At 57.7% G+C, this 26,728-nt stretch overlaps 2 protein-coding genes across 2 annotated transcripts in view; one reads left to right on the top strand and one right to left on the bottom strand.

The window, feature by feature from the left end:
* TBCD (tubulin folding cofactor D) overlaps positions 1-16,687 on the top strand; it is a 160,019-nt gene extending 143,332 nt beyond the window's left edge. Inside the window, exons 30-39 of the mRNA XM_049635394.1 lie at positions 116-199; positions 477-635; positions 709-847; positions 2,796-2,917; positions 4,994-5,071; positions 9,481-9,570; positions 9,889-9,976; positions 10,909-11,018; positions 13,145-13,229; positions 16,580-16,687. Of these exons, the coding sequence (XP_049491351.1) occupies positions 116-199; positions 477-635; positions 709-847; positions 2,796-2,917; positions 4,994-5,071; positions 9,481-9,570; positions 9,889-9,976; positions 10,909-11,018; positions 13,145-13,229; positions 16,580-16,594 (970 nt within the window). The 3' untranslated portion in view covers positions 16,595-16,687. The remainder of the gene's footprint in view (positions 1-115; positions 200-476; positions 636-708; positions 848-2,795; positions 2,918-4,993; positions 5,072-9,480; positions 9,571-9,888; positions 9,977-10,908; positions 11,019-13,144; positions 13,230-16,579) is intronic.
* Positions 16,688-16,756: 69 nt separating this feature from the next.
* The window catches only part of B3GNTL1 (UDP-GlcNAc:betaGal beta-1,3-N-acetylglucosaminyltransferase like 1), a 93,913-nt gene continuing 83,941 nt past the window's right edge, over positions 16,757-26,728 (bottom strand). Inside the window, exons 11-13 of the mRNA XM_049635395.1 lie at positions 24,566-26,419; positions 19,542-19,644; positions 16,757-17,406 (exon numbers count right to left, since the gene is read on the bottom strand). Of these exons, the coding sequence (XP_049491352.1) occupies positions 26,192-26,419 (228 nt within the window). The 3' untranslated portion in view covers positions 16,757-17,406; positions 19,542-19,644; positions 24,566-26,191. The remainder of the gene's footprint in view (positions 17,407-19,541; positions 19,645-24,565; positions 26,420-26,728) is intronic.

Raw genomic sequence — 26,728 nt, 5'->3', positions numbered from 1 at the left:
GGTGGATGTTTCTCACTGAAGCGATGGTCAGTCTCTGAAACTCGCTCTGGTTGAGGGCGTGTGGCCGACAGGTCACATGGCGCCTGGGCTCTTCACCGCATCGTTGTCCCTGCAGGGTCCGTGAGGCCGCTATGACCAGTCTGTTGGACCTGATGCTCCTGGCGGCGAGGGAACAGCCAGAACTGATCGAGGCCACTGTGTGAGTGCCCCCCGTGCGGGGGTTGGGTCCGGCCTGTGGGTGGGTGCCTGCATCAGGGGTGCGGCCGGGGTCTCTTGGGCCTCCCTTCCCTCCCACCTGCCCCGCCCCACCCCGCCCCGCCCCACCCCACCCCACCCCACCCCACCGCTTCCACCCAAGACCTGGTGCTCAGGCCTCTGAGGTGTCAGGTCTGTGCGGTGGCTGCCGTGCTTGTGGGGTAGCTCTGGGTGGTGCCCTAGGCTCACACGGGGCTGACGGCCTTGCTCTTGGTTTGCAGCTGTCAGCAGGTCATGTGTTGCGTGGCCCAGCAGGCAAGTGAGAAGATCGACCGGGTCCGCGCGCACGCCGCCCGCGTGTTCATGGCCCTGCTGCATTCTGGTGGCTCCCCTGTCCCCCACGTGCCCCATCGAGAAGAGCTGGAAAAGCTCTTCCCCAGGTACGGGAGGCCGGGATCCCCGACCCCCAGTGGGCACGGGCGACCCTCCAGCTTGTCGGCTCACTGTCTGCAGGTCCGACATGGCCTCTGTGAACTGGAATGCGCCGTCCCAGGCCTTCCCTCTCATCACCCAGCTTCTGGGGCTGCCTGCCTACCGCTACCACGTCCTGCTGGGGCTGGCCGTGTCTGTGGGCGGCTTGACAGAGTCCACGGTAAGGAGGCCTCTTCCCAGGTCCCACGGTTGTGGGAGGCGTCTGCCCGGGGGCTGGGGCAATGTGGGAGGTTCGAATGGGCACACACGGTGTCTGGCGCCTTTTCGGGTGGCAGCCAGAGGCTGAGAGGTGCATTCTGGGAGGCCTGCTGTCGCCTTGTGTGCTGTTTTTTTCCTGCTTTGGGGGTCAAAGTGGGGTCAAGGGTCCACCCCTTCCCCTGGCCTTGGGTTTCCAGGGCAGGACCCCCAAGGGTGGCATTAACCTCTCACAAGAGTGGGCTGGTGTTCCCGCTAGGAAGAGTACGGAATTACGAAGAACACTGCGGGGAGCTTCTGTGCGCCTGGCATCTCGCCACAGGCAACACAGAACAGTGTGGTTTTGTGTTCCCTGGGCTTGTTGGCACACGTGGACTTCACTTGCCAGCTGCTGCTTGACCCTCTTTGTCTTCGTCTATCTTCTTCGTGCTGTCTTTCCTGGATAGGTTTGGTCTGTTGGGGGCGTTTTCCGTCACCTGCTGTCCTTCTTGCTGGTGTAGCGGTCATGCGGTCCCTTAACACAGTCTCCACTGGACCCAGAAGCAGTGTCGGGGGGGGGGGGGGCATGTGTCCTCCCCTGCACGGTCACACGCAGGCTTCCACGGGGATGGCCGTGCATCTTCTGTCATCTGCCCTTGCCCTCGGGGGCTGCTGCCACGGGAGCCCCGTCTGGTGGCGACGCCCGCCGCCCAGCCCCACTTGGCGCTTGGCAGCTGCCCTCTGACGCTCCCACCTGTGATCTGTTGGAATTCCTTGTCCGCCCAGTGGTGTGTTCACGGTTCCCATCTCCTCTGGAACGTTCTCTGCCCTCCTCATTCTCGTTCAGGGTTTCCACGCCCCACATTTCCACCTATGCTCTGTCCTCCCTGGTTTTCAGACTTCTTTTCCAGGTGCTATTGTGTTCTGCAGCTTTTTATTTTTTTAAGTTTACTTTTATGTATTTTGAGAGACAGCAAGCAGGGGGAGGGGCAGAGAGAGAGATAGAGAGAGGGAGGGAGGGAGGGAGGGAGGGAGAGAGAGAGAGAGAGAGAGAGACCGACCTAAGCAGGCTCCATGCTGCGAGTGCAGAGCCCGATGCGGGGCTTGATCCCATGAACTGTGAGATTGTGTGTGACCTGAGCCGAAATTGAGAGTCGGAGGTTCCACCAACTGAGCTCCCCGGGCGCCCCCCTCTTGTGCTTTTGCACTGTGGGCTTATCCCTGTAATTGTGTTTTCCCTGACAGGTAACCGAGAGCATCTCCATGTCCCTTGTCTCATAGTTATGGTACCTGCGCTCTTAGGTGGGGCCTGAGTCTGCTCGCTTCCTCTTGTTGACTCATTGCCAGTGACTCACTGTCCTGGGTCTGTGCGTGGAGGCGTGTGACGCCGGTCTGGGGGGGCGCTGCCTTTGCCGCTGTGGGCAGTGTCACAGGGCTTGGTAGGAGCAGGGTCTCCTGGGCGCCAGCCTCCAGCTGCCAGTTGGCTGCAGGGCGCCTGGATCCCTGCTGTGCCTGCTGCCGGCTGTGTCCGCATCCACGTTGGTCACCGTGCACGGGACCAGCTCTGTGTCAATTCCTTCTGCTAGTCCATTGGGGTCCGTGGGGAGGGTCTCTGAGTATCTGGTCCCCTGACCTGACCTGCTTCCTGGGAGACCCTCTGCAGCCTCCACTGAGGCCAACTTGGGGTCGTTGTGGCAGATTTAGCACTCAGTCTGTGCTGCTGCCCCAGGGGAAGCATTTCCGTGTCAGTGCTCATTGCACGTCTCTGCTTGTGCCCCATCTGGCAGGACATTTCGAAGGCCCACATGCTCTGTGGCTCCGTCCCCTCAGCTCCCTAGTGGATGTTCCAGCGTGACCATCGAGGTCGACCCTGGGGCAGGTGGCGAGGGGGCGGTGGTTTTGTCACCGTCACGAGAGTGCTTTCCCCGTTGCAGGTCAGGTACTCCACGCAGAGCCTCTTTGAGTACATGGCGGGGATCCAGAAAGACCTGCGGGCCCTGGAGGGCTTCAGCGGGACCCTCCTGCAGGTCTTTGAGGACAACCTTCTGAACGACAGGTACGGGCCGGGGCCTTCGCGATGGTTCTCAGACCTCCAGGGTGTCGATTGTTCTCATTGGGATTTCACTTGAAGGGAGCGGTGAGGTAGATCCAGCTGGGACCCGGGGTGCCCCCAGCTCGCGGGACTCCACTGGCCACACCACCATCACCGCGCCAGTGGAACTAGCACGCCTGTATGCACTGGGCGTGAAGACGACCCAGGCTGTGAGCCTGGGAGGGTGAGTGTGGATTTTCCATGAGGTGACATCTCCCCGGGCTGTGCACGGACGCGTCCACTATGTAGACATGGTCTCTGCACGCCAGGACCGAACATCACAGCAACAGCTGGGGGACGTGTTTTCTGAGCATCTTTGCCACGCTGTTTTGCTAACTGCTTTTGCACGAAGGCGATACCGACCCCACGGGCCCTGACCCTGGGATGGGGTGTTCCCTGAAGCCCTCTGACAGGGTTCAGACTCAGTTCAGGACTCAGTTCTCAACTGTGGGTTACAGCGGTGTGGCCGCAGGCCGTCACCAGGCCATCCTGTCTGTGAGAAACAAACGGGAGTTTAGCCATTGGGAGTGTGAGTGACGTCTCATGAAAAGCACACGGAGGGTGCAGTTCGATGGACTCTGTCAGCAGCCCCGAGACCATTCACGACACGACACGCTCATCCCCCAGAAGCGCCCTGTGCCCTCCCAGCCCCAAGGCAACTGCTCATCTGCTTTCTGTCACTGGAGCTTGTTTGGCATTTCCAAAACACATTTTTTTTTTTTTTTTAACGTTTATCCATTTTTGAGAGAGAGAGCATGAGTGGGGGAGGTAGAGAGAGGGAGACACAGAATCAGAAGCAGGCTCCAGGCTCCGAGCTGTCAGCACAGAGTCTGACGTGGGGCTCGAACTCACAGGCTGTGAGATCATGACCTGAGCCGAAGTCGGATGCTCAACCGACTGAGCCACCCAGGTGCCCCAAACCTTTTAAATGAAAATGTAAAATTCAATTGTTTTAAAAATGCTCACATTTTGTCATACAAGACTCACTGTTGTTTTGTACAATTAGATTTTCTCACTTATGTACCACTTTCTTTGCTCTGTGCTCCTTCTTAGTTTTTGGCTTTACAACCTGTGATCACTTTTCTTTTGGCTGAAAAGCATCCTTTTGGCTTTCCTTTGGGAGGGTCCTCCTGGTAGAAAACTGCGTCACTAGAAATAAAAGCAAATGGTCTTCAGTCTGAATAATGTCTTTTTTTTTTCTTTTATTGGGGGGGAGGGGCAGTAGGAGAGAGAGAGAGAGACAGAGAGAGAGAGAGAGAGAGAGAGGGAGAGGGAGAGAGAGAGAATCCCAAGCAGCCTCCATGCTCAGCACAGAGCCCGACACGGGGCTCAAACCCATGAACCCTGAGATCGTGACCCGAGCCAAAGTTGGACGCTTACCCAACAGAGCCCTCCAGGCGCCCCTTGAGTTTTGAGATTTCTCACCTGCGCTGCACAAACCCTTCGTCAGACACCCTCTTCTGGAGCGGTGGCTTGTCCTTCATGCCCTTGGCCGACTCTTAGCAGGTGCCTGCATGCTCTCCAGCTTCTCCCCTGTGGTTTTGCAGGTGTGTTTGTTGTCAGGCAGAGTCCTAGCCTGACTCAAGGCCATGAAGGTTTTCTCTTATGTTTTCTAGAAGACTCCCAGTTTTGGGTTTTATGTTTAGACGTAAGGTCCATTTTGGGTTACTTTCTGTGTGTGACATGAGTGACGGATCCGGGTCCGTGTGTTGGTTCCGCCTGTGAGTGTCCAGTGTGTTGAAAGACTGTCCCTTCCACGATGTTGCTTTTCCACCTTTTCATAAATTGTGAACATGTAAGCTTATTTCTGGACTTCTCTGCTCTTTGGTTTATGCTGTCCCCAATCCCTCGAGCTTTCTGGCTGAAATTAAGTGGTGCCAGCCCTGCTGTCTCTTCCCTTAGTTGTTGGGGCTTTCCTTGATCTTAGCATTTCCATATGAGTTCTTCAGTAGGTTTGTCATTTTCTACGCCATGTTCTGCCCGGATTGGGATTGGGATGGGGTTGGCGCCTGGCCCTCAGCGCTCGCCTTCTTCTCTCAGGGTGTCTGTGCCGCTGCTGAAGACGCTGGACCAGATGCTGGCCAACGGCTGCTTTGACCTCTTCACCGCGGAGCAGAAGTAAGTGTGCCCCGCTCGGTCCCACTCTGTCGGGCAAGCCTCGGAACGCGCCTTGTAGAGATGAAGCGATGAGATGCCGGAGAGGAGAACCTAGAAGGTGATTTTCTGCGCGTTCAGGAACGGTCTGTGCCATCAAGAGGCTTCGGCTGCCCTCCGGTGAGGCTGGGGCTGTGCCTCGGCCGGGCTCCTATGGTAGCACTGGCGCCCAGGTGGGAAGAGACCTAATGAGGTGAGGCGTCTGTACTGTCGTGGTGGCAGGTCTGGTGCTGAGGCTGGAGAGCCCCGCACGGACGGAGGAGGACAGAGTGGGTCCGCGGGGGGCTGGCCAGGTGTGGGCACAGAGGACGGGTGCACAAGGGTTCTTCGGACACCCTAGTGCAGGGACACACAGCAGCCCTGGGTCAGCTCCTGGCCAGTGAGCTCTGGCGTCGAGGTCATGGTGGCTGGTTTATCTCATTAGGGCCTGATGATTTCCACTGGATCCCAGGCTTTGAGGGCTTTGCCTCTGGGCTGGGCCTTTTGTGCCCTGTGGGTCGCCTGGAGCCTCCTCCTCCTGGGCACGTTTCGGGGACGTGGGAAGAGCCATGCCAGGTGGGCCCTGAGTGGCGTTTTCTCACGTGCGCCGTCTCCCACTCTGTTTGCTCCTGGGGACAGCCTTTGTGGGCTGTCAGCCCTGCTCCTCGGTGGCACTGCTGCCACCGTGTCCCCTCCGCACTCACCTTTGCCTCTTGGGCCTCGGTGATCGCTGTCCTCGGCAGTCTGCAGTCGTGTGAATTTTGTTGGGTTTTAGTGTCAGGTGGAGGGTGAGTCCGGTGCCTGTGCCTCCATCTTTGCCGCGTCACTGACTCCCTAGTGTTCAGGGCCATCTATCTGCACTCAGGACTCGCCAGCCTGGTTGTGGGATGGGGTCCTTGTACGGATTGCGTCGCTTGGCTTGCTGAACATTTTGTTTCGAGACCTAAACGCAGATTTTCCTGGCTTAAAATTTTTGAAAGAAACAGGAGAAAGTGTCTCGTTAACAAACACGGCTCATTTTATTTCTGGGCGGTTTTGTAGTTTTGTCAGTTCTTTCCTTTTTTTTTTTATTTTAAAAGTAGGTTTCAAGCTTGGCATGGAGCCCAATGTGGGGCTTGAACTTACAAACCGTGAGATCATGCCCTGAGTTGAGACCAAGAGTCAGACGCTCAAACAACCAAGCCACCCAGGCACCCTGGTGGTTTTGTCTGTTTCTGCTTTGGGTGTTTGGTCTTCTGTTCTGGTGCGTGCGGGTGTAAGTTCAGGCTTGTGTTTCAGTGGCCCGTTTCATTATTCTGGTGCTGCTTTGTTTTATACTCTGCCTGCTCTTGTGCTGATCAGGCTGCACCAGCTTCTTCTGACTTTGAACTTGTACCTTTCTCTGTTCTGTGACTCCTGTCTTCACGTACTTAAATTTGGTGCATCTCTTATGAGCAGCGTGAAACTCAGTCTGACCTCCTCTGACTGTTAAACTGGGTCATTTGGCCTCGGAGCTGCTTCTATGGATGTTTTCCACTGGTCCTGCCTGCTGCGCGTCCCTCCTCCCGCCCTGTTTGATCAGTTAAATGATTTTTATCATTCAGCAGCACTGTTCACTTTCTGTGTTTTCAGTGGCCACTCTGTCAAAGTCTCACTTTCTCTGTTTTGCCCTCTTCCTGGACAAAACCGAGGACATTAACATGTTTATTTACTTCCCTTGGGTTATGTGAGCTCATCACGTGTTGTATCATAGGTACATTGTCACTTAGTTTTGTGCGGTTGACAAGTTAACTGTGCTAAGTTACCCACATACTTGCTGCCGTCTGTGTCCTCACTGCCCCGGCCCCGCTCACCCTTTCCAGGTCCCTCGAGTGAGGTCCACTGGCAGTAAATCCTTTATGATTTTGTTTGCGAGTTACTTTCAGAGCATATAGGACTCTAGGCAGACGTTTTATTTCGGGACCGAAACCTCTTTCTTGTTCTGACTTCCATTGCTTTTGAGATGTTGCCTGTAAGTCTGGAGTCTGACAGAGGCAGTCTGGGTTTTCTGCCTCCTTTGAAGTTTTCTCTTCAAGAAATCTCCACTGCCCATTCAATGGGTCTAGTTGTTGATTACATACTTGTCTGTCCTGCCACAAATTTGTTAAACTTGAAAATGTGATTTTGTTTGTTTTCTGTGTTCTAGAAAAATCTGAGGATGCTCCGCCCCTCCCCCGCCCCAGCTCCCCCAAGGCCACGCTGCATCCCACGACCTGTCCTCCACTTATGATTCTTTCCTGACACATTTCTCCTCCTCCTCCTCCTCCTCCTCCTTCTTCTTCTTTTTTTTTTTTTTTAACATTTATTCATCTTTGAGAGACAGAGAGGGAGAGAGAGTGTGATTGGGGGAGGAGCAGAGAGAGAGGGAGACACAGAATCTGATGCAGGCTCTAGGCTCCGAGCTGTCAGCACAGAGCCTGATGCGGGACGCAAACTCACTGGCTGCGAGATCATGACCTGAGCCGAAGTCAGACGCTTAACTGACTGAGCCACCCAGGTGCCCCATCTCCTGGCACATTTCTGACCCAAGTGAGAAAACGGCCAAGTTGAGGTGTGCGGTTCTTATTTTCGGTTTTTGTTTTCTTATTTTCAGATGCAGCTTTTTCTTTAGTTTGTTTCCCAGCCTGCCAGCTTTTTGCCCTCCTGGACATGGTGTTGGGGTCTTTCCGTGTGCTTCTGGTCTCCGTCCTCGTTGGGCTGTCTGGTTTCTACAGCCCATGGTGTTGGGGGTTGGGCTTTCTCATTTGTCTGCTTACTCGTTGTCTGGATGCCGCGTGTGTGCAGGTAACCTGAGGCCACGGCATCTTTGTTCGCCCTTTCTAGGCCTCGAGGGCAGCGGTAGCAATCCAGACCCTCCCAGCTCCACATCCCAGAGAGGTGCTCCCCCACCTGGGGGTCGCCTTCTAGGTCTGGCAGGTGCATACCTGTGTCGAGACCGAGCTCTGGGTCTCCTCTCAGCTGGAGGCTGGGGACAGCACACCGGGCTCCTCTGGCAGGTCGGTATGCCTTCGTTGTGACGCACCAGTGGTGCCAGGCTCACCTCTTGGAGTGGAGGCAACGGAAACTCCAGCTGCTGCCTGTAGAATGGTCTCTGGGTCCAGGCAGGGAGGGGCTTCTGTGCAGGTGGCTGTAAGCCAGCAGGTTCTCTCGCCAGCGATTCAGGTCCTGGTTTGCAGAGAGACCCTTCCTGCTATCTTCATGCGGCAGAGGGCGGTCATCTCGTGTGTCTGTTCTCATGAAGACACTCATGCCATCGGGGGACTCAGACTCGTGACCTAATTGTGTCCGAGGCCCCAGCTGGTAATACCCTCACAGTGGGGATCAGAGCTTCAACGTGTGAATTTGGGGGATGCAGACGTTCAGTCCAGGTCACAGATGTTTTGTCTGAGATGCTCATTACATCCCAGAGGGATGGCTCTTCAAGGCTGGAGCCCAGTGGAAAGAGGGTGGGTGGTGTGTGAACTGGGAGATCAGCAAGGGAGCGGGTGTAGACAGAGAAGGGACCGATGGCTCTGTGGGGTGTTGCATTTTTATGAGGAGGACGAGGAGCAGGAGGCAGCAAAGCCCCTGGGAAGTAGGCAGAGTTGGAGCATGTCACAGCAGGGTCGTTGGTGATCACGTAGGTGGGGGACGGCGTGACTGTGGCCCCTACTGACACGGTGGTCACTTGGTCCCTGATGAGCATTTCGGTGAGCCGTGGGGAGAAGCCTGTGGAGGCGAGGGGCTGGAGGTGCACACTGACCACTCTGGGTGACAGGGACACGGAGGGGGCGGTCGGGGTGCCAGCTGATGGGGAGAGACTGAGGGCCACTGTCCCTGAGGACAGGACGTCTCCCCAGCAGCCGGGGAGGAGAGCACAGGGGCAGTGGAACCCCCCCCCCCCCCCCCCCCTGGCTGCCCCACCGGAGACAGAGGAGGGGGTCTCTCTGGTAGGGGCTTTGCTGTCCTGACCCCCCATATTGTCATCAGCTGTGCAGAGTGTAGGACACGTGTCCGTGCTCTGGCCGCTGCCTGGTTCTCCTTGGCCCCGGGGCCAGGCCTGGTTATGAGATGGCCGTCCCTCCCCTTGGTCCTGCGTTGAGGCCCCACTAGCTGGTGCTACCGTCTGGTGCACCTGATTCCTTCCCTTGTGGCGCGCCTGGGATCCACCTGCCCCCCGACCCCCGCCCCCGTCGGCGAAGACGGGGAGGCGCGTGAAAGGGACAGGCGGCCATCTGTCCTGTGCTGGTAAAGGAGCCCATTAATGTAACCTGTTGTGGTACCCTGAGGGACACGGCCCTCTGGTCACCTGGGCAGCGCTGCACCAGATGCCGCAGTGGGTCCGTGCTCCGCGTGCTCTGAGAGCTCCTCTCTGGTGTCCCGTCCTTCCCTTGCAGCCACCCCTTCGGCGGGAAGCTGCTTGCGCTTTGCAAGGAGGAAATCAAGAAGTCTAAGGATGTGCAGAAACTGCGGTCGAGCGTCGCTGTGTAAGTCTCCAGTTCCTCGTTGTGACGGTAAAAGGAAGGGTCTGTCAGGCGGGAGATACTCACTCTGGAGTCGGTGTTCCAACTTCCGTGGACAGCCTGTCGGTCTCAGGGGTCAGCGCAGATGGCCTCCGGGGAGGGGCTGTGTCCCTTCGGGGGCGTCCTCACCGGAGGCAGGTTTCCCTAGAAACAGACCCGATTCACCCGGCACTGGAGAGGCGGACGTGTTGTTCCAGTGGATGCTGGACGTGGGGCCACGCTCGCCCGGGTTCTGTGGGGGTGGACGCAGGGCTGTGCTCACCTGGGCCGTCACTCCCGCAGGTTCTGCGGGATGGTGCGGTTCCCGGGCGACGTGAGGAGGAAGGTGCTCCTGCAGCTGTGCCTTCTGCTCTGCCACCCGTTCCCTGTGGTGAGTGTGCTTGCGGCTGCTCCCCGATCACGCGCTGGCACGTGGGGCCGTATCTGGGGGCAGTGCTGGGCTCACACCCCACAGGGTGCATGTGGGGGCCCCATGAATGGCGGGTGCTGCAGCCTGACCCACCCGGGTCACGTGTCCCGGGAGTTCCATTTTCCACTGGCTGAAAAACCACTCTTCAAATAATGCAAACGTGCCACTTTGCTAGAAGGTAAAAGTGATGCTTGTATTGGACACACTGGTTCTCAAAGTGGGGATCACTGGGCCAGCTGCAGCACCCCCCCATCAGAAATGCAGATTCTCAGGCTGCCCCACCTGCCGACTGAGGAACCCTGGGGGTGGGCCCGGGGTTCTGAGACCACCCACCCCACAAGGTGTTTTGCAGGCAGGTAACTCGAGAAGAAAACGGGGGAGGTGGGTTCCTGGGTGAGGAGCAGGGTTTTTTTTTTTTTTTTTTTTTTTTTTTAATGTTTGAGAGAGTGCACATGCGAGAGGGGGAGGGGGAGAGAGAGAGAGAGAGAGACTGACCATCACAGAGCCCCATGTGGGGTTCGATCCTATGAATCGTAAGATCATGACCTGAGACAAAAACCAAGAGTCAGACCCTCAATCAACTGAGCCCCTGAGGTGCCCTGAGGAGGCGGGTTTTAGTGATGCATTTTAGTAAGAACAGTGTGGCCTCACTCCTCCCTGAGGGGCAGCAGGGAACAGAGAGCAGCCCACACCGCGGCTTGCTTGTCATGGGTCCAGCTGTGGCCAGGGCCCCAGGTCACTTTCTTCCTTTTAATAATCTATATGGGTCTCAGGTTCCAGTCCGACCTGGGGGCGTGCCTGGCCCCTTGTCCCTGCTCCCTGAGCAGGGTTCTGTCACTCTGCTTGGGTTCTATGGGCCTTGTCTTCCTGCTGATGCGCTATGTCCTACCCAGATCCGGAAGACCACGGCCAGCCAGGTGTACGAGATGCTGCTCACCTACGGTGACATCATGCGTGAGGACGTCCTGGATGAGGTCATGGCTGTGCTGGGCACCACGGCCTGGTGAGTGCAAGGTCCCTTCCCATCTCCCCACCCGGCCCGGTGCGGCACTTTGGTGAATAGGGATGTCCGGAGCCTCCCTTCCTGTCCCCGAGGTGTCCCCCAGAAACCCTCTGAAGGGGTGAGGAGAGTGAGGCTCCCAGCCCTCGATGGCGTTACCATGAGGTGGTGGCCCTGTTTGTACCCAGGGGGCTGGGCAGTCCCTGAGGACACGGGGAGGGGAGGAGGTGCCTCTAGTTCAGCTGGGAAAATGTTCAAAGTGAAAAGGTGGGTGGTTCTGATCACTGATTGGTTAGAAGCTAATTGTTTATTTCTCTCTGGGCCGCTTTTGTTAAGTAATTGCCTCGTGGGCTCTGGGTGCTGATGGGGTCGGGTCACTTTGGGAATGGCTCCTCCTGCCCCCCAACTGCAGCATCAGAAGTGCCAAGAGGGGAGCGGCAGGGGGCGGGGTTCACCCTTTGCGGGGACGTGCCAGCACTGTGGCCAGGGCCTCCAAGGGGACAGGTGCCGCCACGCCCAGCTCCCCACAGAGGAGGCTGTGGTGGCAAAGGCCACACGTGGATGTGTCCAAACATCAGAAAGGGTGGAAGGAGACCAGAGAGTAGGTGTTCCCCTGCCCTTGCCCCTCCCCCTCCCCAGCCCTCTTGTCCCAGATACCCGGTTCCTTCCCAGGGTGTCCAGGGCCTTTGGCTTCTCGCGGGTCCCTCAAGTCACAGCTGGGCCCCAGAGCTGGTTTTAGGTGCAGTGTCCTGAGGTGTCGTTTGCTTTTGGACTTGGTAAGTTGGGACAGCAGGTGTGTTACGTGGGGGCGGGGCTGATGGAGAAGGATGCGTGGACAGTGCCGAGAGCGGGAAAGGCACAGCCCGTGAGCGCAGGCTTGATCGGGTGCACCAGATAACAGGTCACAACAGCCGTGTGGGGGATGCTGCTATGTTCCAGGCACCCCGCGTGCTCATGTGCGCACATGCTCACCCACACGTGCATCTACAAGGTGACGGCTGTGCTCACTGCCCATCTTAGGCCAGGCGGTGGCCCATGGAGGCACCGGTGGTAAGGTTGGTGCGCTGGCATCAGCAGGTGAGAACACGCATAGCCAGCTTACGTGTGTTTTTCCCCTGAGATTGTGACCTTCCTAGGAGGGCTGAGCTGTCCAGAGCCCCAGAGGCCGGCTCCCGTGCTCGGGCGTGAAGGACAAAACAGGGCCTCTGGTTTCAGGGCTTCCTGGAGGTTTTCAGGGATACGTAGATCTTGGGGAGGAGGGAACTCCGGTGAACGTCTTTGCCAAGCCGCTCATGAGAGCTCCAGAACCGAAAACGTGGGCTCGGGAGGTGTGGGTGACCCATGTTTTGAACAGCCGGGCCGCTGACCTAACCCCGTCCCCAGGGCCCGCCCTGCAAACATCTGTGGGGAGCGTGTGAGTTCTCGCTGTGGAGGGTGCTGCCACGTGGTCAACTCCAGGTCACTTGTGCCCCATGGCTCCGGCCCTCCCCCCTCACCGTGTGGGGTGCACGGGGCCCTTTTCCCAGCACACTTGGTGTTGGAATAAATTCCAGAGAATTTTAAAGTAATTTTTTCTTGTTTCAAAAGAAAAATATAACTTAATCTTTATTTTTTTAATGTTTTTTATTTACTTTTGAGAGAGAGAGAGGGTGTGAGCAGGAAAGGAACAGAGAGAGAGGGAGACACAGAATCCGAAGCAGAGTCCAGGCTCCCAGCTGTCAGCACAGAGCCCGACGTGGGGCTTGAATTCATGAACCGCAAGATCATGATCTGAGCCAAAGTCGGACGCTCAACCGACTTGAGCTAGCCAGGCAGCCCTTTAATCTTTAATTAAAGTGATAAGCAGCTTTTGAAGTCCAATAAAATTCAAAAAACCCACCTGCCCTACCTTCTCGGGCCTTAGCGTTTCTGTCCGTGTCGGGCCACCCGTCTGGGGCCACACCTCCCCCCCAGTTGCCCCCGCACCTGAGGGAGGGTTTGGCAGCTGCCGATTTCCCTGGTCTCCACCGAAGCAGAGGTGCTGGGGTCCTGGGCACCCGGCAGCAGCTCCTGAGAGCTTCAAACGTGAGGCAGGTCCCAGCTCGAGCACCGTGCCGTGGCTGACGCTGCTCCTGCCTCTTCTTCCCCAGGGATGCTGAGCTCCCGCTCGTCAGAGGCCAGCGGAACCGCCTGTGTGACCTCCTCGGTGTGCCCAGACCTCAGCTGGTCCCCAAGGTAGCCGCGCGGCCCTCGGCCACACTGGGAACCTGGGGCCCTTCCCATACGAGGCCTCTAAGTGCAGCTCCCAGGAGCCACTGTCCCGAGCTCCAGTCTGGGACGTTCTGGGTCACGTTGACTGCTGGGCGCGTGCCCTCACCCCGCCTGCCCCGTGTACACTCTGCTGGCTCCTCCTCCCAAAGCCAGATGAGTCTCACAGGCTCCTGCGTGCACGTCCCCACCAGGCGTGTCAGGTGTGTCCTGTGGGCACTGCTCCCAGACACGTCCTCTGCGCCACCAGCCCTCAGCGGAGTTGTCAGTGACCTAGTTCACTCTCTCAGATGTGCTCCTCTGTCACGGCCGAAGGGAGGCTGCCTCGGGCCGGTTTCCACCATCACTACCTCCCTGGATACTCGTCTGGTCCTGGGACTCTGTCACCCCAGGGTTTCCACGCCCCTGGCCTGTGCACTGTGGCTGCGGTGTCCTGAGGTTGCAGGGCCCTGAGCTGTCCCTCCAGGTTCTGCGGACCATCAGGTTTTAGGGTCTCGTGTGTGTGCTTGCAGGGAATCAGGACAGACTCATGGTCAGTGTCTCCTCAGGCCGTGGGCTCTGCCAGAGCGCAGCGGCACATTCTGTGACCGCTGGGGACAGGGCTGGTTCCTTGGCCCCTCGTTCCTGATCCTGCCCATTGGCTGTATTCCCCCGGACCTGGGTTTGGACCCTGACTGCTGCCGAGCTTTTATTGAGCAAGAACATCCACGCGGGAGCGCGTGCGGTCCGGCTCTGTGCACACACGCAACGGGCACCTGGCTCAAGGGTGGAGCCCCCGGGCGGGCTGCCGGGCTAGAGTGTTGCTGCACGAGATGCTGGTGAGCAGATTCCAGAAGGTGCTCGGGCTGCGTGTGCGGTGCAGGTGGTGGGCGCGGCCAGCACCCCGTCTGCGGTTGTTGGCCTTTGGGTCCCCTTCAGTGTTTTTGTCCCTGGGCTCTGTGGTGTGCATGGGCCCTGGAATTGTATCTGCAAATAACTGCTTGGGGGCAGGGGGCGCGGCTTAGGGTTCTGGGCTCCAGCCTTCATCTCGTCCCGCTCCGTTGTTCGAGGAGCTGTTGAAGGTCTTACCGGTTCTAAGGCCGTGTCTCCTCAGTGTTTCTTAAAAGCTTTATTGTTTTACCTCCTACATGTAGACGCGAGGCCACTCGGGACTGGCAGTTGTGTGTGGTGCCAGGGAAAGGCCAGCAGACGCTTCTTCCACATGCAGTCCGTGCAGCCCCATTCTGGCCATGCTGTCACTGTGGTCAAAGTGGTCGAAGTGATGCATGACTGTCCTCTCGGGTCCTGTCCTCCACGATCTGTCTGTAATCCGCACTGGCCTGTCTTGCTGACACAGGCGTGGGTCTTGTGAGACGTCGTGGTGCTCGTGCATTTCCGTCTCGGGTTTTATTTTTCCAAGACCATCTTGACTCTTAGCCCCCTTGGGTTTCAGAAACCTGTGTGGAATCGTCATCAGTTTGCAGCAGGGAATCAGCCAGGTATTCGGCCGAGGTCACTTGGAGCCTCTGGGTCCACTTGGCGAGAATAGACGTCTGTGATAGAGTCTCGTGGCCTTGAGTATGCAGGACTCTGTTTTACAGCTTTGGAACTGCCCTGTGGTCTTGGATACTCTCTTCTGTTTTCCCACTTTTTTTTCTCAGCATTTCAGTTTGGGAAGTTTCTATCGACCAGTCTTCAGGTTCACAGATTCTTTCTCTGGCCGTGTCCCGTCTTCATTTCTGTAAGCATGTTCCTGATTTCTGGTGTCTCCTTTCATTCCTTGACTTTCCACCTCTACTCTCACTGCCCATCAGTCCTTGGTGGTGCCCACTTGCCCCAGCAGAGCCCTTGCCACGAGTCATCCTTGTTTTAAGCCCTGGTCTGATTATCCCAACTCTGCCGTATCTGAGTCTGGTCTAGATGTTGGTGCCATCTCTCCCAGTTGCTTTTTCTCGCCTCTTGGTGTGTTTTGTAAGTTTTTGTTGGAAGCCAGACCCGTTGTGCTGGTAACAGGAACTCGGGCCTCAGGATCATGAGGTTTGTGTCTTCCCAACAGGGGCCCCTCTGTTCAGTATTGCCGCAGCTTCTCCGGCACGTCGTGCCCTGACCTGGGCGTCCCCGCACCGTCCCCCTTGGAGCATCCGAGTCTGAGAGAGGACCCACGGCCGTGGCCCTGGAGCCCTGCCGGGGAAGCGGTGGGCTGTGTGGCAGTCTGCGGTCATCTGAGCGGACCTCAGCCATGGGCTCCCGTGGGGCAGCTCTGTCCCCCTGTGCCCCTGCAGGTGCCAGGGGCTCTGGCAGTCCTCTTCCCTGGAGCGGAGACGCCCAGAGTGTGGGGGACTTTCCAGGATCATGACCAGTGAGCCTGGTGCTCCCAGGGTCCCCCCAAGATGGTGCCCACAGAGTCTGGCCGTCAGGTGTGCCTTCTGCCCGGTGGTCTCTGCTCCCGGCAGGGTCTGCCCGTGTCCGAGTCCAGCCCTCTTGTCTGGAAGAGAGAGAAGAGGGGCGGCCTCTCTTCTCTGACAGGCCGAGAACGCGCAGCATCTTGTTCTCGTCTTTGCGATGTTGCGACACGTTGGAAGTGACGTCACTCGGAATGTTCTTTATCTGTAAAAGTGCTTCCTGCCTTCAGGTCTACTTTAGGGGTAACCCAACTGCACTAGATTTTTGGATGTTTATACCATTTCCTTTCTTACATTTAAACGGGTCTCTTAAAAATGGTAGTTAGGTCTTCTCTGTATTTAATCCAGTTGAGTATCTTAATTGGAGTTTTGTCCCCTTGTATTTAACGTGTGGTTATGGGTTTGGGTTTACATCTATGATCTTTGGTTATGGCTTGATCTGTTTCTTTCTCTTGGCCTCACTTGGATTTGAAGGGTTTATCGCTTCACAGCCCCCACTTGTACGGCTGCTACTCTGCTGGCAGGGACCGCGAGAGCACGCAGTGAGCTGGAGGGCGGCACCAGGCGGGACCCCTCTCCTCGCCGTGTCCTGTCAGCTTTCCAGTCTCTTCTCCTTCAGGCTTGGAATCACGTTGTTATTTCCTGCATCCGCTCCGGTGCCACACAGTGTGGTGGCCCTGCCCACTCTTCTGTTGGGCACCAGGGGGGCTCCGTGAGGGGTGCAATCAGCTGGCCAAGCACAGTGCCAGCTTCCCAAGTAAATATGCTTTTATCAGGAATATTTCACACACAGTGGATGACGTTTGTGGAAAAGTACCGGGAACCTCTGCCCGCTGCCTTGGGGTTATGTTGGCCTCAGGGTCCTGGGTGGCTGGGGAAATGGGGGCCCAGAGGGGGTGGTGCTGGTGGTCTGACCCTGTGCTGTGTCCCCAACAGTCTGGCACCCGCTGAGGCCCCCTGCCCGCCTGGCAGCGGGGAGGAGCCTGATGACAGCACGGGACAGCTGGACATGGCGCAAAGGGACTTGAAGTTCGTCACCACGGCGGCGGTGGCTTTTCCTCACATGTGCCCTGGGATGTTGGTGCTTTTGCCTTCACGTCCACGGGAACCCCGTCTATAAAATCATGTTCTGAGCAGTTCTGTGTCTCTGTGTGTGATGCTGATGCGGGGGCCTGGGGGGCGGAGGGTGGCCCCAAGCGACCCTAGACGGGCCAGAGAAACGGCCAAGGGGTGGGCTCCCAACCTTGCCTCTGCCTCACCCCATCGTGCCCGGTGCTTGTGGGCGTTGCACGTGGTCACCTACCCTCACATGGTTGTGGGCAACCCAAGCATCCTGCCTGAGCCTGGCTGCGCCCCCACAGCAGAGTCTCGAGTCAGGAGTCAGGAACCCAGCGAACAGCCCCGCGAGCGTGTGTCCTCGGATCTCGGGTTCTCCGGCGATGTGGGGAAGCACCACGGTGCACCCGCTCACCTTGGCGAGGTGTGTCAGTGGGGCTGCGCCTCGTCTGCGGGCTGGACGCAGGAGCTGCCGCCCGCACCGGAGGCGGAGGTGGTGGCCGCGCTGGGTTCGGGGCCCCGCGCCAAGGACCGACGGGGTCAGGGCCGGGGAGCCAGCTGCCCTCTCCGGCGTGCACGGGAACGGGGGCCGAGCGGCAGGTGCTTTTGCTGCGTCCTTCAGCGGGAGTGGTTTCCTTGCCTGGGCCGAGGCACCATGTGGGAACGTTCACCTTGTGTGCTCCCCTGACGGCGTCCTGTCAGACCCTCTGGAAGGGAAAGTCGTACGTTACTTTGTGAATTAACTTTCACTGTATCTCGAGCCTTAAGACGTGCTTCCCTCTCTGAAGTAAGTAGGGAACCAGCTAGAGAGGGATGAGCTAGAGGACCCCTTGCTGGCGGGGGCCGGAGGACGGCAGGTGGGGAGCCCGGCCCTGCAGAGCAGCGTCTGGACCTTGGCTGCAGAAAACCCAGCACGCGGCTTCTGAGAAACAAGAAGATGAACTGTTTCTTGTGTTTAAAAATCCACAAGATTCCAAAGAAGGGCCCTTTTGGACACACGGAGACCGGTCGCTGCACACAGTCCCGCAGAGGCCCCGCATCTCAGAGCTCTTTGCCCGCCAGCGTGAGGAAAGCCGAACGGACCACGGGCCGCACACGGCCCAGCGCCCCTGCTCACCCTCGGCCACGTCGGACCCTGAGGGTCACCCTCGCTTAGACGCAGGTGACCGGGGTCACCCTCCCTGCAGCTGCAGGTTCTGGAGCCCCCCCTGGGTCCGGGTGACGGATCCAGGACAGGGGCTCTGTGCACTCACAACTTGGGAGTGTGGCCAGGAGCAAACGTGGACTGTCCCGGTCAGCAGCTCCAGGGCCCGGAACCACACGCGACGGCCAGTGTGTTGGGCTGTCTTGGAGGGAAGCGGTCGGGAAACCCTCCAAAGGAGCAGCGAGCAGGTGGGCGCCCGACAGAGAGGAGCACCTGGTGAGCTTGGGGAGCAGGAAGCCAGTGTGCCTGGGGTGGAACGTGCAGGGGGGGCTGGTGGGGCCACGTGCACACACGGCCACGGCTCAGTCCCCGTGAGTAGCTGCTGCATCCTGAGTATCCGTGTCTGCCCAGCCCGACACTGGTGGCGAAGCTTCGCTGTGGTGGCCTCTTGGGGGTAGGACGTTATGCCAAGCTGGGACCCTGTGTGGTGGTGCCCTCCGCGGTGGCGTGAATGAGGACAAAAGGGGACGGCGGTGACACCCTGGATAAAGTGTGGGCAGCCGAGCGTCTCTGTGCAGGGAGGCACGGTCAGCAGACAGTGACCCCGGGTACACAAAACGAATGATGGCTAATGTGGGAAGTAGAATTTGAAAACGGACAAGGGTAGCAAAAGGTAGGCAGTATAATGAGCAGACATGTTTCTGGAAGACACTGAGCACTGTGGCAGGATGCTGGTCCTCCTGAGCTTTGCACTCGGAACACAGACCCTGTGAGCCCGGGATCCCGGCCTTCCTCATATGAGCTCTTGGCACAGGCTCCTGCCAACCTCCGGCAGAAGTCGCCGACGAGGCAGCATGTCAACGGCCTTGAGTCCAGAGGCAAAGAGGAAGCTGGCTCCCTCACCTGCAGCGAAAGGCGACTTGGTCGCTCACGGCTGACGGGATTTGCTCTCGACCTGGGTTTGAGCACTGGGGTTCCCGGAGCTGAGAGACAAGGTGCGAGACCGCCCACGGCCTGCGGCAGCCAGTTCAGGAAACCAAGCGAGAACCCCAAACCCCGTAGCCAGCAGCCCGAGGCTGCCAGGACGCGGTTGAGAACTGCCAGCCCCCCTAAGTGGCCCCTCCTGCGAGCAAGGACCAACCAGAGAAAGCCAGACGTGCTCCCCCAGCCAGCGGGCCACCTGAGCCCCCCTTTCCCACGCTGAGTCTCTGCCATCCTCATGGGACCGGAAGACACCGCCCCGCGAGCTCTGAGCCCACAGCCTGCGCTCTCAGTTGCTGGTCTGTGTTTCCACATCTCTAACCGAGTCACACGGGAACCGTGCCCCTGGGTTGGCCTGAGATCGACACAGACAGCCAGACTGCAGCCCCCAGCAGCGTTTGTCCTCGTGGCACAGGGTCCGTCAGGAGCGTGAGCTAACGAGCTCCTGGCGGGACAGACACGCTGGGTGACGGCGGTGCAGGGGCCCCAGCGGCAGAGGAGAGTATGCGCCCCACAGACGGTCAGGGACACGCTTCTCAGGCCGTGTGCTCACGGCCCCTCATTTTACCGCGTGTCCACCACAGGCGCGTGCCCTCCAGGTGAAGGGCCAGCCCCACACGCATTCGGTGCCACCTCCCGCTTGGCGTGCTCCCTCTTGGGACCCTGGTGCCCTCGATCTCTCTCCTGGGCTGTGGCTGTTGGGGGCCTTTGGCGCACCTGGAGGCAGCTGTCCAGGCCCTCAGCTGAAGTGAAGGAAGTCCCGGCCCTCCTGCAGGTGTAGCGACCTCAGGTTGTCCTCAAATGCGCCCCCGGTGAGGTCCTGTGAGAGGAACAGCAAGTCTGGCTCAATCAAGGCTCCCCGGCCCACACTGTGGCCCCCACAGATCCCCCCCAAGGGGGCCTGCCTGCCAGGTGCTCTGCTGTGAACTTCTCTGTTAAGAGGGGAGGGGCGGACACGGGGTGGGGATGTTGCCAGAGTTGGCCACAAAGTCCTGCTGGCCACTGGTGGGAGGTGGGGGTGGGGATCCTTCCAGGCACACCCCCCCCCCCCCCCCGCCCAAGCTGGAACCTGGCCCCTCCCTGCAGAAGGGAGCTGTCCCCTTCACCCCTTGGTCCAGGCCACCCAGCTTCCCTCTCCACGTATCCGCGTCCATGCCCTGCCCCTGCTGCAGAGGCCCCAGCCCGGACTCCAGGAGCTGTCAGCAGACCCCTCTGGCCTCTTGGCCCCAGCCCTGTACTGGGCATTTGGCCGGATGCAAGGGGCTCAGTGTTCACCCCGTTGGGTTCCTCTGTCCTTGGGCCCAGCATGGGGGTCAGCCTGGCTATGCACGCCCTTGACCACTGGGCACCGCTAGGAATGCTTAAATGGGAAAGACCCAAAATTCCTGCACTCTCCTCCACCTGCTGTCCATTCTCAGCTCCACCCCCTTCCCCGTTATCTCTGCGCCCGGAACTTTCAAAGGAAACGCCTATATTCAGGCCAGCCAAGCTCCACTATGGCCCAGAGAGGAATGGAGGAGGGGGCTCCCTCTCAACAAGATGCCACTGAAGTTAGACGCTTCTGTAAATTAACGTAACCAACAAAGGATCAGGAACCAGAGGCATTAGAACTTCTACAAGTTGTCAGGGGAAGATTTGTCCCCACCAAGTGGGGGGAGCCCGATCTGAAGCGTCCCAGAGAAGGGAGGCACTCAGCCTCATCACTCAGACGCGCGTGCTAAAACCACAGCGAGAGCCACAGCCCCTCCTGAGCCCCAGCTTCGGGGAGCTGGCCCTGACAGGACACCTTGGGGGTGCAGTCCGGGACCCACACTTCCACTCCTGGATAAACCCAGAAACGGGCGTCAGTGTGACATTCACACGGCTGAATGCCGCAAGGCAACAAGAAAGGGCGCTCAGTCCGCCTCAGAGGTGATGTGGAGTGATAGCACAGACATTTAGTCTCCTTCGCACAAACTACAGAAACAGCATCAGACCGTATGGTTTGGGGTTGCACACACACACACACACACACACACACGGCAGAATAATTAGCAAAGAAATTATGTGCACCGGGGCAGCTCTGCAGGAAGGCTTTTTTCTGACGTGGGTTGGGCCACTTGTGTGGGCACAACATTAACCTGTGCAGCACGTTCTAGAGCAGATGTCTGCAGTGTTTCTTAAAGGGCCATACAGTAACATTGACCGTTTGGTGGTCATAATATGCTGTGTTCTAATAAAACTTTATTCATAAAAGCAGGTGGTGGGCCATGTGTAGGCCATCGTCTCAATGTGTTAGTAGTTCACAGTAAAAAAGTTTATCCAGAAAAGAAAATTGTGAGGTAAATTGTAAAAAAAAAGAAGAGTGGAGGAAGGCTTGTCTTCCTAAACGGTAAATACCATAAAGCCCAGGAATTAACGGTGCTGGTGCACAGACAGTAGACCAAGAGTCCGGAAGTAGATCCAACATAAAAATACAGTGTCTCATTATTAGAAAGGATAGGAATTCCCCAAATAGTCCCAAATTATTTGGGGACAAGTGGGCATCCAAATGGGAAGAAAACTTTGAGTCCCTACTTTATTTATTTTTAAATTTGTATTTATTTTAAGAGTGTGTGTGTATTGGGGGTTAGGAAGGGCAGAGAGAGAGAGAATCCCGATGCAGGGCTCGAACTCCTGAACTGTGAGATCATGATCTGAGCTGAAATCAAGAGTCAGATACTTAACCGACGGAGCCACCCGGGTGCTCCTGAACCTCTAATCTTTACAGCAAAATAAATCCTAGTGGTCAGAGATAAAGTAAAAAGCAGAAATCTCAGAAGCAAACCTGGAGAATGTGCTTTAAAATTTCACATTGAGGGGGGCACCTGGGTGGCTCAGTCGGTTGAGCGCCGACTTCGCTCAGGTCACGATCTCGCGGTCCGTGAGTTCGAGCCCCGCATCGGGCCCCTGTGCTGACAGCTCAGAGCCCGGAGCCTGTTTCAATTCTGTGTCTCCCTCTCTCTGACCCTCCCCCATTCATGCTCTGTCTCTCTCTGTCTCAAAAATAAATAAACATTAAAAAAAAAAAATTAAAAAAAATAAAATTTCACATTGAGGAATTAATGTCTTAGAACGAATAAACCTCCCAAAGCCATACAAAAATCAATTAATTTGATATCTAAACAAATTTTCCTAAAAGGCAAAAATAAAGTCAAATGACAGAAAAATTCACAAGACCTATCAAAGAGGCTTTTGTCGTCATATAAAGAAAATACTAACAGACCAATAGAAGAATGGGCTGATGAATAGATAATTCACCAAAAGGGAAATAAAGATCCTTTTAAACTCGTGGAAAGACACCCTCCGTACTCGTAACAAGGCCTTACAGACCTTCCCCCATGATGTGAAAACATGGCGGAATTTGGCCACGCTGCAGGGGGCGGGCAGGGAGGGTCACCGGTGGGGGCGAATGTTACCGCCCCCTCCTGGGACAGAGCAAAATTCCACGTATATATTCACTGCACCAGTATGTTTGATAGCAAATGATAAAAATGGTCTAAAGGTGTGTTGAGACTTAACCGGATAAGGGGTGAAACCTCCGTACAAGCGAATAGTGTGCGGGTACGCACACGAATCCCCAGGGGTTCCTCCTCCCGGAACTCGTCCAGCCCCCGACAGGAGCAGGGGTGGTGGGGGGCCCCTGAGGGGCAACCGCCCCTGGAGCCGCGCAGGCTGGAGCCGCGCCAGCCTCCCGCCTGTGCAGAGGGAGCGTGTGTGACCCCGGGGCCCCAGGCCGCACGGAGACACGCAGGTGCCCCCCGATGCGAGCGTGGGATCCGACAAGCCATGGAAGAGCAGAACACAGAAGGCCCCGGGGACCTCCGACCAGATGGGTGTGGGGAATTTTGGGTGTCACATCTCTGTCTCAGAGTAAATTTTGTAAGGTTTTTATCTTCTTGGGAAATAACGTTGGAATTTAGGATTTGCTTCCCAATGTCGGGGGCCGGGGGATTTGGGAGGATAGAACCCACAACGGCCATGGAGGCTGCACAGGGACATGGCACACAGACACATGCCACATGGGGGACGGCCACACGGGACACGCCGCACGGGGACACAAATGGGGGGATAGCCACATGAGGGACACACTGTGGGGGACACATCACACGGGAACAGTGGGGATGGCTGAATGAGGCTGGCTTCCTGCGGCTTTGGGGATAAGGCTGAGATGTGCTAGGAAGTTTGCTTGATTAAAAGACGACGACAGGGGAGCCTGGGATCCAGCCCCCACACTGGGCTCTGTGCTAACAACACGGAGCCTTCCTGGGACTCTCCCTCTCTCTCTGCCCCTCCCCTGCTCCCGTGTGTCACAAAATGAACATTATTTTGTGTCTCAAAATAAAGAAACATTAAAAAAAAGATAACAGTCAGATGGTACCAGCGGGTTCATATGGAATAACCTGCAAGATACATCATGTAAAACAAGCAAAATACAGAAAAAGTATGTATAACATGCTGCCATTTGCTTAGAGAAATCCCACACATTTGTGTCTGTGTTGGCTGACTCTGGCCGAAAATACAAGAAACTGGTGCCTGTGGGGGTCCCTCCAGGGACACAGAGTGAGGGATGGGAAAAGAGCTTCACCTCCCACCCAAAGCCTGCTTGCCAGGAGGGGTTTTCATTGTGGGGAGCGTTCTAATTGCCGGCAGTTTTTTGGTCCCAGAGAAGTAGACTCTTACCAGAGCTCGTCTCCTCTGAAAAATTACGTGTACATTTGTGCAGAATTGAAGTGTCCCTGTACAACCTTATCATTATCCATCCAGTCTCCCTGGCGACTTGGAACCTTGCTTACCTTGGCTTTAAACAGCCTCTTTCCTTTTAGGAAACTGCTTTCAAACCAGAAAACCCAAAGCCAGGTGGGCAGAGGTGGGTCTGTGTCACCCCTCCCCTGGAGCACAGGCAGGACCGGCCATGGGACACAGCTAAGGGGTGGGACGTCACTTGTGTGACTTGGTCCGTCTTGCTAGCAGACCCTGCCCCTTGCCAGCTTGGAGAGAATATGCTGCCACGTTGCAGGAGGGGGTGGGGGTGGGGGTGGGGGCGGGGCACGTGGCAAGAAACAGCCAGCAAAGCACTAAAGCCCTTGGTCCAACATCCTCCAGGGTCTGGCTTCTGCCAACAGTTCTGACCCTGCTCCGGGCAAGCCTCCCCATGTGACCGCGTCTTGGCTGGCACCTCACCAGCAGCTTCGCCTCTGGGCCCCACCTCTGGTGCCTGATTTCTGAACCACAGACGCTGTGAGGTAAGAAGTGTGTGTTGTGTGGGGCTAGCTTGTGATTGTCACCACGTAGCAGTAGTTAAATAAACAGGGCCAAGCTGGCAAACAGACAAGCAGGACAAAACCTCTGGGTGACAGCTGGGGACAGGAGCTTGCCGCAGCCGTGGTGCACGGAAAGCCAGACCGCCATGTGCCCAAGAACGGGGCCGGCCGCCATCTGCACACATGACACTCGTAGAAGGAAATGCAGGGGGGAAGCTGGCGGGCCTGGATTTGGCCGTGGTTTCTTAGCTGTGGCACCAAAAACATGAGCAACTAAGTTAAAAACAGATAAACTGGACTTTGTCAAAATGAAATACTTCTTGTACCAAAGGACCCCGTCAAGAGAGAAAAAGGAGAACCTGTAGAACAGGAGAGGGTGTCTGCATCTGGAACACACGAAGAACTCCGGCTCGACAAGATGAAACCCAGATAAAACGCGGGCAAAGGACACCAACAGACCTTTCTCCCAGGACGACACCCGCACGGCCAACAAGCAGCTGCAAAGACTTGGCATCGTCAGTTGTCAGGAAGACGCACGATCAAAACCACACTTAGCAGCCACCCGGACGGCTGGAACACCACCGCCAGCGGACAGCGTGGAGACGCTGGTGCCCCTGCGCTGCAGTGGGAACGTGAAATGGTGCCACATTGAACACGGTGACCCCGTGACCCAAACACTGAACACGGTGACCCCGTGACCCCCCACTTCCGAGAGACGGACACGCTTCCGCACAAACTGCATAGGAAGGCTCACGGCCACGTGGTTCTAACCGCCACCTTGTGAGTCGTCTGTCGCTGAGGAACGGGTCAGCACCGGCACAGCAGCCTGGAACAACACGTGTCTGCTTCTGGCAGTTTCCACAGGCTGGGACTCGGGATGGCCCCTCCAGCAAGAGGCAGAGTCCAGCCCCTTGGAGCCGTGCTCCCAGCCGCACCTGGGGGCCCTTCCCCGGGCCACCGGCCCCGCCCGACGTGAGGTGTTGGCCGCACAGGGTCTTAAAGCAGCCAGCAGGGAAGAAGGGCGCCCCCTCCCTGAGCCCAAGGCTCAGAGCAGGACGGACTGCGCCTCCCGAAGGCTCCTGGTGCCCTGGTTACTGCGCCTCCAGCTCAGCCTCACGGGCTGGCAGCTGCTGGAAGAGGTGGCACGTGTCCCCGTCCATCCTGTGGCCCCCCCCTCCGCAGCAAGCACTGGGCCCTGCATGCCCGTTCGGCCCACCTGAGCCCACTGGCCCCATAGCTGGGGTGCACTAGGCATCCAAATGTGAAAGATGACATGTATATTTATACAAGTGAGAATGCAGCTCTCCGACCCCGGAGAAGGATTTCCTCCACGGAACACAGGTGTTCATCGTAAGAGAAAGGTTATGAATGTCCCCGTGTGGGAAGTAACCTTTCCTGGAAGGCTCCATGGAAAGGCAAGTCCCACGTGGGAGAAAATGTTTGCGGCTCTAACAGACGGAGGACGGGCACCAGAATCTGTGCAGAGTGCCTGGAGGTCAGCAAGGCAAGAGGCGGCCCTACGGGCATGTCCGGCGGGAGAGGCGGGCTGAGCCTGCTGGAGGTCTCACGAAGGTGGTGAGGGCTGGGGGTGGGGCCTCCCAAGACCCTTCAGGTCTCCAGGCACGAGAATGTCCGGACTGTGCCCTTGCCGTTGCCAGGCTGGATGTGACCAGGGCTCACAGCTGGATTTCAGCAAGTAGATTCACAGGCCAGCCTGACGTGGGCAAGCAGACCGGGGTCCCCAGGACCCCGCTGTGTGATCCCAACACAAAGCTGGAGCTGAGAAGCGGGCACCCGTGTCCCCGGGACCCTGCGGAGGGGGTGGGGAGGATGTGGTGGGGAGAGTTCTCGGGACGGCCCTGGGCACGGGGCCACGGTGCTGGGTCAGAGGGGTGTCTCAGGGACGCTTCCACCACCTTCCACCCTTCGTCTCTGCCACAGCATCCGATCAGCACCCGGAAGGTGCCTCAGGCCTGGCACTGAGCAGGTTTCCAAAAAACGTTGCTTTTACAGAAATGCAGCCCATTTTACACAGGCACCATGGCGGCCTCTCCCAACACCCCAGCGGACCCCTGAGAGCAGCGGTCACCACCCCCGGCCAGAGACCACGGCTCCAGACAGGTGGCCCAAGCCAAGGGCCTGGATGCCTGGCCACGTGTCAGACGTCTTGATCCCACAGCTGGGGCCTTGTTCCAGCCACGCCGTCATCAGTGGAGCCCAGCCACGGCTGACACTCACCAGCTTCACGCAGATGACGAAGGGCGGCCGTGCAGCTCGGAAGTGCAGGATCGGAACCCGAGGCTTCGGCCTTTCCTGAGGGAGGAGAGGCGTCGTGGGCTCGGCTCTGTGCTGGCCTTCGGGACGCCCGGACGCGCCAGACATGCGCACCTGTGGCCGCCCCGCAGCCTTCACCCCTGTCCGGCCCTGAGGTGCCCTCCAGTGGGAGGACGGGCCAGGCAGGGACACTGGTCACTCTGGGGCCCGAGTCGCCCAGGAAATGGGTTCACCCGTGCTGGGCCTGGCAGCTTTGTGGCTGCAGGCGGCCTTCCCCGGGGAGGAAGGTTCTGCGCACTGGCTGCTCTGTTTCCTGGCGGGGTAGGGGTGGTGACCCGTGTGTGACCC

The sequence above is a fragment of the Panthera uncia genome, chromosome E1 (genome assembly GCF_023721935.1).
Source record: "Panthera uncia isolate 11264 chromosome E1, Puncia_PCG_1.0, whole genome shotgun sequence".
In the NCBI taxonomy this organism is placed as follows: Eukaryota; Metazoa; Chordata; class Mammalia; order Carnivora; family Felidae; genus Panthera; species Panthera uncia.
Note: the sequence above shows the minus strand (reverse complement) of the source record. Positions and strands in the feature narration are given on the sequence as shown.